At 36.1% G+C, this 16,242-nt stretch overlaps 1 protein-coding gene across 8 annotated transcripts in view; it reads right to left on the bottom strand.

Annotated features, from left to right (window-relative positions):
- LOC106092016 (zinc finger protein 609) overlaps positions 1-16,242 on the bottom strand; it is a 342,622-nt gene that overhangs the window by 27,914 nt on the left and 298,466 nt on the right. For 7 of the 8 annotated variants that reach the window (XM_059368806.1, XM_059368804.1, XM_059368809.1 and 4 more), the window contains one exon: positions 5,549-6,561. The exons of the other annotated variant lie outside the window; for it this stretch is intronic. In XM_059368806.1, the coding sequence (XP_059224789.1) occupies positions 5,549-6,561 (1,013 nt within the window). The remainder of the gene's footprint in view (positions 1-5,548; positions 6,562-16,242) is intronic. 8 annotated transcript variants of the gene reach the window in all.

Raw genomic sequence — 16,242 nt, 5'->3', positions numbered from 1 at the left:
AGCGCTACAAGAGAGAACCTCTAGATCAAGCGGCATATAAAGCGGGTCTGAACAACATTCATGCAGACACGGTAGCAGACGCGTTAATTGGCTACCGGGTGAATGTAGTCCTTGGAGAACGACCGCCACCCATTGCACCCGAAGAAATCGACCTCCCCCGGCAAACCAGAGTAGTTCTGGCTCAATTACGTTCTGGCAGATGCAGCCGCCTCAATTCCCACAGAGCTAGGATTGATGCCGACGTGCAAGATGTATGTCCCGATTGTAACCAGGGTCAGACCCACTCGACTCAGACCCAGATCCCTGTGGACGCACCCCATCTTAGTCGCGGAGTTCCTGGGTCTTGACACTCAACAGAATCAAGCAGACGAAAGATAGTACACAATAAACTGCTACAACAACAACAACTATTTAACTGCTAATTATCAATTCTCATTTTCCACAACACTGGGAAACTGGCATAATTGTAATATCTCCCAAGAAAGAAAATAATCAAAGCGATTCTAGAAATTTTCAAGCATAAATAACTCTTCTCCCGAATATAAGCAAATTTTTTTAATGTGTGTCAACAATTGGATAATGAAGGTTGTGGAAGACTTCGCAATGGTAACATAGAATCAATTGGGATTCAAACATAATCATTCCACTATGCACGCTGCACACAATCTGATATCTTTTATAGAACGGAAATTCAATAGCATCTGGATAATTGGAAAGCTTTTGATAGCATCTGGATAATTGGATTAATTTTTAAATTATTGAATAAATTCAAAATGAACAATTATCGAACTGTTTGCAGAAAAGCTTCCGTTGGGTTAATATAAAATTTTAATTTGTATGATAAATAACGCAAGTCATCGGAAGACTACCAGAGTTAACATAGGATAATTGGTGTTTGATATGGTTTATTCTAGAAACATTGTTCCGGGTTGTCCATAGCTCCTGAATTAAGGCAAGATGAATCCTGTCCTTGCTGATTTTCTCCATCAAAGGGGTGGAAGTTTATCTGGATGACCTCAATCATTGGTCCTCCTAATTGGGCATCTTGGATGTGGGTGATGGTCAGAGATGGCCTGTCAGAAACAGTGACGTATATGACATACATTTCCGACGTATATTACATACGTCGAAAACGTCGTAAACCTAGCCAAAAAACTAGGTTTCTGACAGAAAAAAAAATTCGAACGAAAATATGTCGAATTTTTGATCTGATTAACTAAAAATTTTGGCATAAGTAATTTTTTCCTCCTGGAGACGAACAATATTGAAATTGGAAAAAATCGGTTCAGAATTAGAAAAAGCTACCGTAGGTTTACACGATTTTTACCAATATTGTTATAAAATGAATGACATCTGAGGTAGTGTCAAGTGAAATGGTAGATTGCGTGTTAAGTATGCTAATGTGAGGTAATGTCAAGTGAAATGGAAGATGGCGTGTTAAGTATTTTATTGAATAAGTAATGTTATTTTTAAGTATTGAATAACATAATTAACACTCCATGTACCATTTCACTTGACACTTCCTCAGATGTCATGCATTTTTAACATATGTCGTTTACAACAGCTTTCAAAAAGCAAATTAAAACGGGAGAAGCAAATAATTTTGCAAAAGGATACAAAATAATTGCAATTTCTAAATATAATTGATGAAAACTAATAATTTATTGATTTTTTGCTTCACAAAAAAATCCTTAAACGTTACTTTATAAATTGACTTGAAATTTGCGTATATTTCCAATTTATTGTGTGAAAAATGTAATGCAAAAATTAAAAAAAAAAACTTAATATTTCTTTTATTGCGAAATTTTTTTACATATAAACTCTTCTATATACAACAAATAAGTGACAATAATATTTGTTAAAAATCAAACTTTTACACTGAGTTATTAAGGTTTATGACGTTTGCGACTTTTTCTACGTTTTATACAAGTATACGACGTTTTCGACTTTTACAACTTTTTGACAGTCGGAAACCTAAAAAATCGTCTTACGGACCATCTCTGGTGATGGTCTCATCGTCTGCTCCCTGTTCTCTAGGCTACATTGAGTTTCCAGTCATTGCACTGCCTGATATTTAAATATTAGAATCTTAGCTTATCCTAGTGTTGCGAATTTTTAGGAAGTCTATGATGCATCCATCGTCGGCCCCCTGTTCGTTAGGGTGTAATGAGTCTCTCTTTCCTGCACTGCCTGACGTTTTAATACTAAGATATTTGCTTATCCTAGTCTTCCGATTATTGAGAAGGTCGAATGTAGACTAAAACCTCTACTGCATTCTTCACACCCTAAACAGCATCGAGATCGTATCATATGCGGACGATTGTTCAAGGATTCAGGCCGTCTCGTTGGTGACATCATTGAAGTATTACCCAGCCGTTTTATTCCGTTGCCAGAAATTTGAAAATATCCGCCACCAAATCTTCAGCCACACTGTTCACTTCATCCCTTGTAGAGTTTAATGTGATAGTCGAAGGCGTAAAAGTTCCAACCACAAACAAGGTCTTTAAGTCGCTTACCGGCAGGACTAGGGGTACTGACAAAGGAATTAGCCGGTAAGTTATGATCAGGCGGGCTTTCAATCGGGTATAGGTAGCATTCACGCAGACGAGGAAGCTGAAGTGGGGTAAACAGCTAGTTATTGCACCTAAACAAGTTGTCTCTATTAGAAACCAGGCGTCTACAGAGCTAGGATTGATTGAATAGGTGTCCCTATTGTAACCTGGAGTCACACGACTAGAGGTATGCATGTGAGTAGTCGTGTCACACGTGAATCATGCATGAGTGAGGTCCAAATGCAATTACGTGACTGTGCGTGACCGTGATTGAGTAAAAATTCTTCGTGCGCGAGCGTTATTGAGTGAAGTGCTGCTCACGACCCTAGTCACGGCAAACTCATGACTGACGAGAAACTTTCGAGAAAATCGCTATTTACAAAACACTCACTTCTTACAGGACGCTCAAGGGAAAATTTTTCGTATGCGTCTCAAATCATACGGTATTTTAACGTATTAATTCAGGCACACTGCCACTTTAGAAAAAGTATGGAAGAAGTAGGACTGATTTCTATCTGTGGTTGTGCAGGTGTGATTCATTTTATGTCTTAATATTTAGACGTTAAGTACCATATGATTTGAGAAGCTTGGAAAACAAAATATTATTCGTTTAATGGAAACTCGTAATTCTTGAGTTTCTCGATAGTCGTAATTTTCTCATGAGCCTCTACACAGGACTTACGCCACATGTTTAACTACCCTGCCAATCCTACTGGAATTAGAAGCAGGTCCCACTGGATGCACCACGCACCTTAACATAGTTCAGCAGAGTTCCTAAATCTGGATAATTAACAGAACCCAGCAGACGAATGGATGAAACAAAACACACTGCTATGGGGAGATCTGGGTCGTGAGAATCCGAGGCTTATACTGAAAGGATATAAGAAGGAGATCAGTATAGCCTTCGGTATCATTACGGGACATATTGCACCACGAGCGCACTTATGCAGAAAAGGGTCATTGGAGCATTTTCAATGTCATTGCCTGGACTTCGCGGCTAACAACTTCATCTGATAAAACTTAGGGAAGTGGATAAAATTAGGTTAGATTAACAATGTGCGGACCGATACACCGATCCAATCCTCAGACCAGTACCGGGTGGACCAGGTGCTTAGAGTCTGAATAAACAGGGAACAAGTGGATAAATTGTTGATCCTATATCATACAAAGTATCACAGGGCACGCCACAGGGGGGCATTTTATTGCCATTCGTACGGGTGATCACCATAAATAACCTATTACGGGTGCTGGCTGAGGAGGGATCCGAGCTCGTATGCTATGCTTTAGACGATGTTATCATACTTTTCCCAAAAGGTTGTAGATAAGGCATACGACTGGGCTAGACCTAGGGGAGAAGACATAAATCTGCCTGTTCACGAGGAAGACGAAGGTGGGCCAATTTGACGTAACACGTTTCCTCAATAGAACGATTTCGATATCTGGCAAGGTCAGAATTGGAAATATTGTATTCAGGTGCGTACCGAGAAGGCTCACAGAAGTTGAGACTTAAGGCGATGGGAGAATGGATAGAAGAAAGGAGCAGGTCTTAGGTCTTAAGGAGGCCGATTACGGGACACTGTTGCCAATGGAACTGCCTTGGATTGACAGAACTCTGGTATTCCCATCTGGAAGATCATGTTACACAGATGGATCAAAGCTAGAAGAGTGAGAGTGAGCCTGGAGACCTACATTGAGAACCCAGGGACTGAGACCTGTTTTCGACTGCCTAACCATAATGCGGTCCTACAGGCAGAGAACCCCGGGCGATCCCGAAATGTGTGAGGTCCTGTAGGACAATAGACTGTCCTACAGTACGAACAGCACTAAAGTGTAAGAAGGTGAATAAATCCCTCTCTGACGATGGCACGATCCGCATCGTTTGGGTGCCGGGCCATAGTGGTGTAAGAGGTAATGAAAAAGCAGACGATTTGGTAGGGAAGGCCAGAGGACTGCCGCCAATAAACATGGTTGACTCGAAGCCTTGGGCGACGAACACTGTGTAACACCGAAATGGTCGATAGGACGGCGAAAATCCTACTGAAAGGAAGTAAGAAGGTTAGCATAGCTTTCGGTGTCATAACGGACACGTAGGACTACGAGCTCACTTATGCAGAATCGGTGCGGCAAGTGATAGCATGTTGGGAGAATGACGAGGCGTTGGGGCATATCCAATGTACTTGTCAGGCTTTCGCGGCTAACAGACACCAGTACTGAGGTGGGGACCCTATACCAGGCATGAACCAACTTATGAGCATAGTATGGAGAACAATTATGGAATTCCTGACTAAGGTTTTCTTTTTCGATGTATTCTTTATTATTTAGAGCGCACAACAACCCGATTACTGGCGAAGGAGTATGTGCATAGTGGCAAGGAGTGGATTAATATCCGCACCCTCTTTTCAACCTTAACCACTTTAATTCAGTCAGGTTAGTTTTTTAAAAGAATAAACAATTTTCCAATAAATTAGTCAAGTTAGTTAATTTAATGGAACTATGTAGCTTGTCATTAATTCGAATTGGAAAATCCTTTAGTAATAAAACAAATGAAATTCACTTAGGGATTTTGTGAGTTGAACGGAATTGCTGACCTATATTTATTTTCTTCCCTAGTTAAATAAGATTAACATCCGCACTCTCTTTTTAACCTAATCTACTTTAATTAAGGCAGGTAAACGTTTTATTTATTTTATTTTTGTTTTTGAAAGGATAAACCATTTTGCAATTGTTTCTTTGAGTTGATTTAATTTTATTTAGCTTGATTTAAATCCAAATTAAAAAATCGTTTTTTAATAACAAAGATTTATTTATAGGTCCTATTTCAGCGAAATTTGAGATTTGAATATTGCCTACGTAAGAATATGTCAATTACATAATTTATAATAACTGTTGTACTTAGTTGTTAAATAGCGCATTTTTTAGATTAATTTGTTTGTATGATGTTTCTCGAAAGCAAATGAGGAAAGCAAGTCAAATTGTATAATTGCAAAAATACTAACCTCCGTAAGGTGCGGGATACATTGGATAACCAAGTCCTACATGGGTATGGTGATGGGTGTGCACATGCCTCTGTGGAGGTGGGCTTCGAGAATCTGCACCACCTCCGCTAGTATTAATAGCACTGCTGTTTGATACAACTGAAGAGTTTGTGCTTGTCTGCTGCTTTGGTGGCTCGTGTGATACACTAACAACTCCGGATGAACCAGTATGTGATTTTTGTCCCATTATCTCTTGTTTATTAGAAGTTGTTGAAATTGTTTGTGATGACAAATTATGAGTTAATTGAGTAGAGCTTGACTGAGAGGAAGTTGAATGATGTCCAACAGAATTAGCAGTTATATTTGAATGTTGATTAGTACCTATTGTTGGACTAGAAATACTGGCCTTAACATTTGTTGATCCATTGCTACTTGAGCTATTAGGAGATTTCAGTGCTCTTTCACTTAGTTCGTGTATTTTATGGGTAGTATAGTACTGGCTCGCAGCATGATGAAGAACATCCAGCGCTTTTGTTCCTGTATTTCTGGACAGATCTTCAGGAGCGTGATATCGAGGCATGGTAAGATGGTACGGTGCTGTATTATACGGTGGCGTCGGCGGCATTAAAACGTTTCGATACATGGGATGGTTTGGGTCAAATCCAAATGGAGTTGGTGCCATATATGAAGGGTGTAAAAAGTATTGCGATGTTGGCGGTGGGGGAGGACCCTGTGTTTCCATTGTTGGTTTTTGACCTTCTTGCTTAATTGCTTTCAACTCATCCTCCTTCTGTTTGGGGTTGTCTTTTGTACCAGTCGAAAGTTTACTCGTATTATTAATCATACTCAAAGATGCATTCGATTTGATTTTGACTTGCTGTTGTCCCTGAATATTTGCTTGCATAGGGGTTTGGTCCTCTTTACATTGTTGTTGGTTATTTTGATTTGCACATCCTGGGGTTTGTTGGTTGATCAAGTTAATAGTTGGCACTGTGCTGCTTTGCCGACGTTGTTGGTCGGAAAATATATAATATCTAGGAAAAAGAAGCAGTATATTCGTTTTTCAGAAACAAAATTAAGACACTTTTTAAATAGGACATGTATTTGTGTTCGGACTCTTTAAGATCAATAATGTACATATATAATTCATTTGTGAAATGATGCGATCTAATATTTGTCAACCATATATCTGACATTTCTTTATCATCTTCCAATCCAGTCACTTATCGAGAGGATCGTTTCCACCCTACCCGAACATTACTATTTCTTTCCCAAAACAAATTCATCCTAAATGTCCCACCCTAAAAACGAATATTGCTTCGCTAAAACTAATTATAATAATCTCAATTCCCTGCTTTCTGTTGCTAAATGGGATAACGTTTTAAGATCTGATAATATTGATGAAAATATATAAAAATTTTACTCTATTGTACAGGAATGATTTAATAAGTCAGTCCCTCGAATTATTGTAGGAGATAATTCTGGACCACCTTGGAATACAAGAAATTTATCGAAATTGAAAAATAAGAAGTATAAAGTATATAAGAAATTTAAAAAATCAAAATCAAGATCAAAGTACAATAGGGAAAACAAGATGACTCATCGCAATTACTTGAATAAAATGAAATCGGACTTAAAATCCAATCCTAAGTCTTTTTAGGTGGTTTACCTAACTTTTTTAATATGGTTCAGTGCCAGCGGACGCGGATTTAGATATCTCAAATATTTTCGCCGATTTTTTTTGATACTACTTAGTCTGATAAACAATACTCACGCGACTATGAATACGCTTAAATAATTAGAAAATCTAATAATATAGATGTTTCTTTGTTAGGTCAAGACACTATAGAGCAAAACTTAAGGTCAATAAATTCTACATTTCTTGCTTGTCTGGGCGGTGTTACGGCTATTATTTTAAAACGATGTGCCGATCAACTTTCCTATCCTTTATTGATACTGTTTAATAATTCATTTAAATCTGGATATCTCCCGTAAAAATAGAATACATTTTTTATTATGCCATTGTTTAAATCTGGCCGTCGTAATGATGCCTGTAATTACAGGGGTGTCTCCATACTTAGTGCTATTCCCAAGTTAATGGAGAAGATATTGACTAAATCTATTTCTTATCAGGCTTCCTCATTGCTCTCTTCATGTCAACCATAAAAAATTTGTTGGAATTTACATGTCTTGCCAACGATGCTTTCAGGGGCAATTGTATTGCATTTTCTGGCTTTACTTTTCCAATGCATAGAAAAACACTTCTTCGATCATTGAGCTCGTCTCGAAAGATAAATAAAAATTATAAGATAAAATGATCTTCGCCTTGCCGAGTCCGAACAGCGTGCCGCAATGCGACACCTCTTGGGAGAGAAGTTTTTAGATCGCATAGTTCCCCACAAATGTTGCCGGCATTAGGAGGGGAAAACCACCGCTGAATTTTTTTTTTGATGGTCTAGCTAGGATTTGAACCCAGTCGTTCAACGTCATAGGCGGCCATGCTAACCTCTGCGCTACGGTGGCCTCCATGATCCTTGCCTTAACAGGTAAAAAACTTACGGTGACAGCTGGTACTAAGCAATTTGGATAACATAATCGTAGTCTTGACAAAAATAGGATATGTTGTAACAAATCGCACCAGAAGTGCTTATAGTGCTGCAATTGGTACTATTTGGGGCTTTCTTTACGGATTTATCTATTGATCTTTACGGATTAGGGTAGGTTGAAAACCTCATCAATAGTGAGAAAAAGCGTACAAAAATTGAGAAAAACGTACATTTATTGCCATATTTGGTACTATTAAGTATATTAATTGCAAACGGAGCTATGCAATTTTTATTATTGGTGTATTAAGACAATCTTAAAATAATTAACTAAATGGCTGCTTAGAAAAATGTAATGGGTACTAAAGTGCAAAATAGTTCGAAACAATCTTTGCTTACAGTGAACTGAAAGAACCCGAATTAAGGCATAAGAGAATTGGAACTGACGGGCCATGTTCGTGCCAGAGCCCGGACCGCGTTCGTGGCAAAAGAAAAAAAACATATATTTAGTGCATCATTTGGCAATTTCATAGTGAATTTGGTAAGAGTTTTAAAAGATTACTTACAGAAACACAATGACTCAACACCGTAACGATGATTTTTCAAAATTAAATTACCAAAACAATGCAAATAAGCCTGAAGCGACATATTCTAGCCTTAGCAAACAGAGAGAGTGCAAGAATAATGGAATTTGATACAAATGAAACAATAGGTTAGGGAGAAACAAAATCAGACTAAATGCAAACTATTCTGACTCTGAATTTGCAGTTCACTGTTATGCTATCTCGCTTTCAACCTATGAATTGTGTGGAATTATTGAAAATTGTGGTTGCTTTGGGTGCAGGAACTGGCTCAATGGCAATGATATTTGGTCATAAAGTTTGAGTTTCGGATTTTTGCTCTCAAGTTTTATGATATTAATAGGTTACTGTTTGTGTCGGTCAGTTGGTTTTAAATGACCATAAAATTATACAGAAACAAAGTGAAAACATTAAGACACTATAATAGTTAAATATTTCAAAAATATTTAAAAATATATACTAATTTCAACGAAGAGCCATCTACATTCTGGTAAAATTATGTCCCTAATTTTCCTTCGAACTTTAAATTACATCCAACTATTGTCGTATATGCTTATAATTTTCATCATGTTTTCATAAGTTGTTGGATTTATTTTTTGGAAAGCAAAATAAAAACTCTTTTTTTTAACAGTTTTATGCAAAATCTGGTTGCGATTAGTACATTGGGCAGGCTACAGAAATCGCGATTTAGATTTGCCCCAAAAAGATAACATGCTTCCACCATTCACTAATTAGTGAGCAGTGCAACGGTAGAAGCATGTATTCTTAAAACGAACGAAGGTACAACTCTGCTGTCACTTGCAGGCAAAAATGGGGCGTGATCAGAGACATTGGTATCGGAATTGGAAAGAAGACTGGCGAAGATGCGAATCTTTCCAAACCCGAACTTGATGATATGAACCGGCAATTTTTGGCCATTAATGTACCGTTTGCGCAAGGTAATGTTTACTTGGGCGGATTGCAGACTGACGTGAATGGCATTGACGAGCAATTCAGATTTCGACTTGTTGATCAATGTGACGTTCTGGAGTCAATTTTGAGGATAAAATCCAATGCCACAGGTGTCGATGGTATTGACCCTAACTTTCTGAAACCAATATTACCGAATCTTTTACCATTTATTACACATATATTTAACTATATACTTCTGTCATCGATCTTTCCCAGTGGCTGGAAGAGGGCAAAGGTTATTCCGGTACCTAAGTCCAATAATGATTTTAGACCAATTGCGATCTTGCCATTCTTGTCTAAGGCATTTGAGAATATTGTGTATGATCAGATAAATACATTTTTAAACAGGAATTTCCTTTTATCAGATAGGCAATCTGGGTTTCGTAAACGCCGTAGTTGTACGACTGCACTTATTGATGTAGTCGAAAATATTAGACGCAATATTAATGATAACCACGTAAGCTTTCTTGTCCTATTAGACCACTCTAAGGCATTCGATTCCGTGGATCACACGATATTGGCATCTAAACTTACAACCTTGTTTAATTTTGACGACACAGCGGTTCGGTTTATTGCATCATATCTGGACAGGCGCACACAGGCTGTTTACTCTAACGGTATGATGTCTGATTTCTTGGAGCTTACTCGTGGTATTCCTCAGGGTTCTGTGCTGGGACCACTATTATTTTCATTATATGTCAATGATATTGCAAGCATACCTGATGGATATGACATGCACATATACGCTGATGATGTGCAATTGTGTTTCTCTTGCAGGACGAGTGATACAAGGTCATATGTGGCGTGGATTAATTTGCAGTTAATTGCCATCAGTGATTGGGCAACCAAGAATGGCTTGAAGTTGAATCCTGACAAGACGAAGTGCATTGTTATCTCGAGAAAGTCTATAGATACATTGTCTTTGCCTAGGCTTGCCTTAGGTGACAAGACCATAGAGTATGTGCAGACTGCAAGGAATTTAGGGGTATTATTTGACAATACTCTGTCCTGGAATAGGCATATTGAGTTGGCTATAGGACAGATTTATGGTATGTTACGGACTCTTTGGTCTATTCACCAATATATTCCATTCAGTGTGCGTCACGCAATTGCTCATGCCTATTTACTACCTAAACTTTTGTATTGTTGTGAGATATACGCAGAATGTGACTACGTCCATAAGCGTAAATTAAAAGTAGTTTCGAATGACATTACACGATTTGTTTATAGTATCAGACGTGCGGATAGTATATCATCGGCTTCTAGACAGTTTTATGGGATGGAATTTGAAAATTTTTTGAAATTTCGTGCACTGACTTTCATGCATCGCTTAATTTATACACATGAACCCAAATATCTTTACGACCGGTTGGAAATCTCACGATCTTCTCGAACCAATTGCATGGTTCCACTGCAAAGTAACTACTTGGTATGTGACAGACAATTTTTTGTTTACACCATTCGTCTCTGGAACGCCCTCCCAATCAATTTAAGAAATAGTCCTAATGAAAAGAACTTTAAACTTAAGCTAAAACATCATCTCACTTAGGAAGTAATTTAATTTTGACCCTTTAAATATTAGCTCACATTTATTAATATATACATCAAATTACACTAATAATTATTTATCTTCTGTATAATTCTTTAATCATTAATTTCTTTGTTTATACTTAAATACCTATGTAATAGTATTATTTTTGTGAAACTATTAGTTATTGACATATATCGGATAGTACTGTAATTTATAAGTAATGCTTGTTGTACTATCATTACATTTTTATCAAATAAAAAATAAAAAAATAAAAAAAAAACTTTGGATCATATCAGGGCACCTTTCTTCGAGCTCAGCAAGAAAAGTAAACCACCAACCGCCAATATCTCCAATTCGAAAAGAACATCTAGCGTCAGCAACACACACAATACCAAAAACCTGTTACCTAGCAATCTTCGTTTGCCAAAGAGTAACCTTGTAATGTGTGTATATACATTTATCGGTGTGCTTCCCGTTAATTCATCTGTTTTTGTGCTACTTTATTTTGTTGTTGGATTTATTTGTCTAGCTGAAACCAACATAGCGCATGTTTTTGTTTCTATTTAGAATAGAATGCGATGGGCAGGCTACAGAGAAAAATTTTTATTTAAGTCCCAAAGTTTTCCTTATTTATTGGAGATAAAATAAGAAAAGTGGGTAGAACAGTTGTAAACGTTTTTCTTTCTTGTCAATTTTATTTGATTTGTTTCCGTCAACCAATAAACTCCTTAAGTAAGGAAAAGGTTTACAATAAGAAATATTTTTGTTAAATTAGTCTATAATGGCGCTTGTTTACATTTACATTTTTCTTTTGAAATTATTCGTTATTTTTTTATTCAAATTTAATTTTCTGCTTCAACGCCATTTCATGTGAAAAAGAGTAAAATTGGGTAAATACTATTTATTTATCATATAGTTGATATTTTTCCCTTATTCTTTGTTTGTATTTTACAAGAAATTGGAAGAAAAACGTTATCTAAGAACGTTACCTTGGACTCGTTCATTTTGTTTTCTGAAACTGCCGTGGTTAACTTCGAGGGTAAAAATTCAATTTAGTAAATTGTTGAAAGTGTTTTTGTCTACAGTGAATTGAAGTTTTTTTTATCCAATTTAGTTTTATTTCTTGTGCCCTTAGACACTTGATTTGGTTTTTGTTCTCTTTTCACTGTTTCGTTATAACAATAATTTTCCCTTCTTTGTTTCCGATCCGTGCGTTATCTTAAAAATTCCGACCGTTTTGGGACCATTGGGTGTCATAAAAGTGCTAAGCGCTGCTTAAGCCCAGTGGATTTTTGCCTTTTTCTTGACACCTTTATAAGGTAATCATTTCCTTAACACAAGCACTTAAACGACTCTCTTTTAATAGTCAAAAAAATTTATTGCCACATAGGTTTCTGGGTTCTGTATATTCACGGCACCATTGAGCTCCGCAGAAAAGAAAACCAAAGATTGGAACCTGTCCTCGTCTTAGTCGCGTTTTTCTTGCTTTTCAGCTAAAATTATTTGTAGTTTCTTTACACTGGAAACACTGAAGAATTCTGTCTGCTTTCGTCGATGTATCCTACACATAGTTGCTGTAATACAGTGGTCGTGACCACACGGAGAAATTAGATCGGAGAATCTGTGAAACTTTGTGGAAGTGTATGAGTTTTATGGCCTGAAAGCCCCGGAAATTGATAGAAGATGTGATATAGATTCGACATATTAAGCCTCCCAATTCACGCATAAGCCCCTGTATGTAATCACACAAAAAAATGCAACGTTTTGTGAAAGTGCAAGCGAAAAGAAAAACAAGATCCAATGATTGTCTGGAATTGATTTTCTGCCCATCTAATTCAATATTTATTATTTACTTAGATATTCTTATTAATTTCGGGGGAAAATTAAATGATGTGATTTTTTAATATGTGTCTAAATTTTGCTTGGAGTTGATGTAATTTTTTTAGGCCTTAAAAAAAGTTTCAAAAAAGAAAATAGAAAAAATTTACGAAAATTTTTAAAAAAATAAAATTTTAAATAATTATTGTTGCGAGTTGAGGAATTGGTTGACAATTCTTGCTTCTTCTTGCTTTTTCTTGCAATTTGTTGTTGCTCAAAATTCTCAAGGAGCAAAGACTGCAACTTTTTTTGCATGTTTACAGTGATTCCGTTTGTTTGTTACTACTTGTATTACTATACTTTTTGTCAAGAGCGTTATTAGCAGACAAAGTTTACGAAAAGTGCGTAAGTAGGTTGTGTTCTTATCTATGTTTGTGCGTTGTGTTTATAAACCTTGTTAAACAAATGTCGCGAAACATATCTCTCGCAACATGTTGCTATGAGGGACTGAACATTACAAACAAACACATCAGAACAATTTCTCTCGCGACATGATGTTGGTGACATGCTGATCACGACATTTACGCAACATAAAACAAAAAGAACAATCAAACAAGGAAGCTAAATTTTTCTTTCGCAACCTTTAGCATTCAACCACCTTTATCTACACAGCACCATTTCAACTATCCCAGCAACATCTCTCAAAGCTGTCATTACATTCACACTCTCCTTGATCCAGTTCGACATGATGTTGGTGACATGCTGATCACATTTACGCAACATAAAACAAAAAGAACAATCAAACAAGGAAGCTAAATTTTTCTTTCGCAACCTTTAGCATTCAATCACCTTTATCTACACAGCACCATTTCAACTATCCCAGCAACATCTCTCAAAGCTGTCATTACATTGACACTCTCCTTGATCCAGTTCTGTGAAAGGTCTTTCAACGATGGACCCAATTATTATAAGGAGTCATTGATATTTTTCATGCTGCTTTGATATAATTATTTTCTTTGGGATGCCAAATGCCAGTTTGAGCAAATTTTTAGGTTTTTTATTTACTTTCATATACATATTGGTTTGATATTTTCTTTTCTTTTTTTTTCTTACGAGAAAAAAACAAATTTTCCTAACAACAAAAAAAGAAAAATGCATTAATACCGAAGATAAAACCAAAAAATGTGTATGAGGTCGAAGCTTTAATTACGAATATAGGTTAGATAAGGTTAGGTTGAAAAGAGGGTGCAGATATTAATCTGCCCCATGCCACTATGTACATACATCTAAGCCATCTAATCGGCTTGTTGTGCGCTCTAAAAACTATAAAGTTACCATTAAAAAGAAAATTTTAAGTTAGGAATTCCGTGCTACTTACAAAATCCTTAATTGTTTTCAATACCACTCCGCTAAGTTGGTTCATGTCTTATATTGTGTCTCCACCTAAGTATCGGTATCTGTTGTACGCGAAAGCCGGGCAATGACAAAGGAAATGTTCCAACGTCTCATCATCTTCCCCGCATGCCCTACACATGCTATCACTTGCCGCACCGATTTTACATAAGTGAGCTCGTAGTCCTATCTGTCCCGTTATAATACCCATAGCTATACTGACCTTCTTGCTTCCTTTCAGTAATAGCCTCATCTTCTCACGATCTGGATCCCCCCATAGTATTTTCGCCTGCGCATTCGTCGCCCACTCCCTTTACTCGGACTGCGTCGACCCGAAGGGCTTGGGTTAACCAAGTTTTTTGACGGCAGTCCTCTGGGCTTCACAGCCAAATCGTCTGCCCTTTCATTTCCCCGAAATAATTACGAAAATAATATAAAGTAACTTTATAGGCCTTGCCCAGCCGTTTATTTATTATTCCGTTTTCAAATTAGTACCCTATACCCTGCATAAACTGCAGATTTATTTTGATTATTATTACTATTTTTTAACTATACTAATGTTAATTTGTTTTAAAAATTGTGTGGTTTTATGATTTCTTTTATAAATAAAATCTATATAAATTGTTACTGAATTTTAATTTTTTTATGTTTGATTTCAAACGTTTTGCAGTAGGGCTTGCTGGTGCGTGGACTAACGACTTCCCATTTGGACAATTAATACACTATTGAGCAAAGCTAAGGGAGGTCTTGGGAAAATCATTGACGGAAAGCAGAATACAAAAGGAATAATTGACAAATCGCTGACATCATACAAGGATTCTCCGAAAGATTTGGCAAATCAAATCTTTACGACAAGAACAATTACCAACTCCCATTAAGTAGACAAAGTAAAAAGTAGAACTATGAATGAATTATTCAGCAAGACAAAATGTAAAATTAAAAATGAGAAAAAAGATTAAATGTAACGGCGACAAGTCCAATATATGCTCGATGGCATTTAATCAAATTACCACCTGACGAGAGAATGAATTTCAAAAAAGACATAGAGAGCTGCTCGATGCTTTATCGCAATACAGTCAACAAGAACAGCAGAAGAGAATATTGAGTTGTCAACAGACAATAGTTTGTGTAAAAACTCATTAAATGTAATAGTAAATTAAAGATTCTTCAAAATTTTTGATTTTCTCCTATTATTGTGTGATTCGTTTTTACTATTTTTGTGTTTTTGTTTATTAAATCCATATTTGTGGTTTAATGGACCTATAGCCGATACAATACAATAAAATTGCACAAAAAAGATTTTCTTGAAAGAAAATCAAAAATTCAAAGAGTAAGTTTTGAATTTGATATTTTGAAAAATATTTTACTGTCCCCAAATCTACGGTCGAGGCCTACAAAAATTTTCGACCCTTAAGCACTTAGCCCCGTATCATTTACCTGTATTGTAAGTTATGGAATTCCAAGAAAAAAAAGGAAATGGTTTCATTTGAAACCATATATCCTTCTTAAGAACTAATAAAACAATTATGTCTTAAGAAGGATATATGACTGTTCTTATAAGCCTGTACTATACCTATAATTTTTTGTTTATAATAATGTTTTGTTTAAAACCATTTTAAAAATTTTATTTTTTCAAAAAATAAATTTTATTTTTTGCAGGTTTGATATTTAGAGAATCTTAGAATTTTGTCTTTTAAAATATTTATTGAAATTTGTCTTTAGAAAAATGTTTGATTGAAATTTTATCTTTTGAAAAAATAACATTGTAGTTCAATCTTTAGAGAATCTCAAAATTTTGTTTTTAAAAATATTTATTGAAATTGGCTTCAGAAAAAATGTAGAAAATTTTTTTAATAGAATTTTATCTTTTGAAAAAGCGCAAAGTTGCTTTCGATTTAG

This window comes from Stomoxys calcitrans, chromosome 5 (genome assembly GCF_963082655.1).
Source record: "Stomoxys calcitrans chromosome 5, idStoCalc2.1, whole genome shotgun sequence".
NCBI classification, from domain to species: Eukaryota; Metazoa; Arthropoda; class Insecta; order Diptera; family Muscidae; genus Stomoxys; species Stomoxys calcitrans.
The sequence above is the reverse complement of the archived record's forward strand: the minus strand, read 5'-3'. Positions and strand labels throughout refer to the sequence as shown.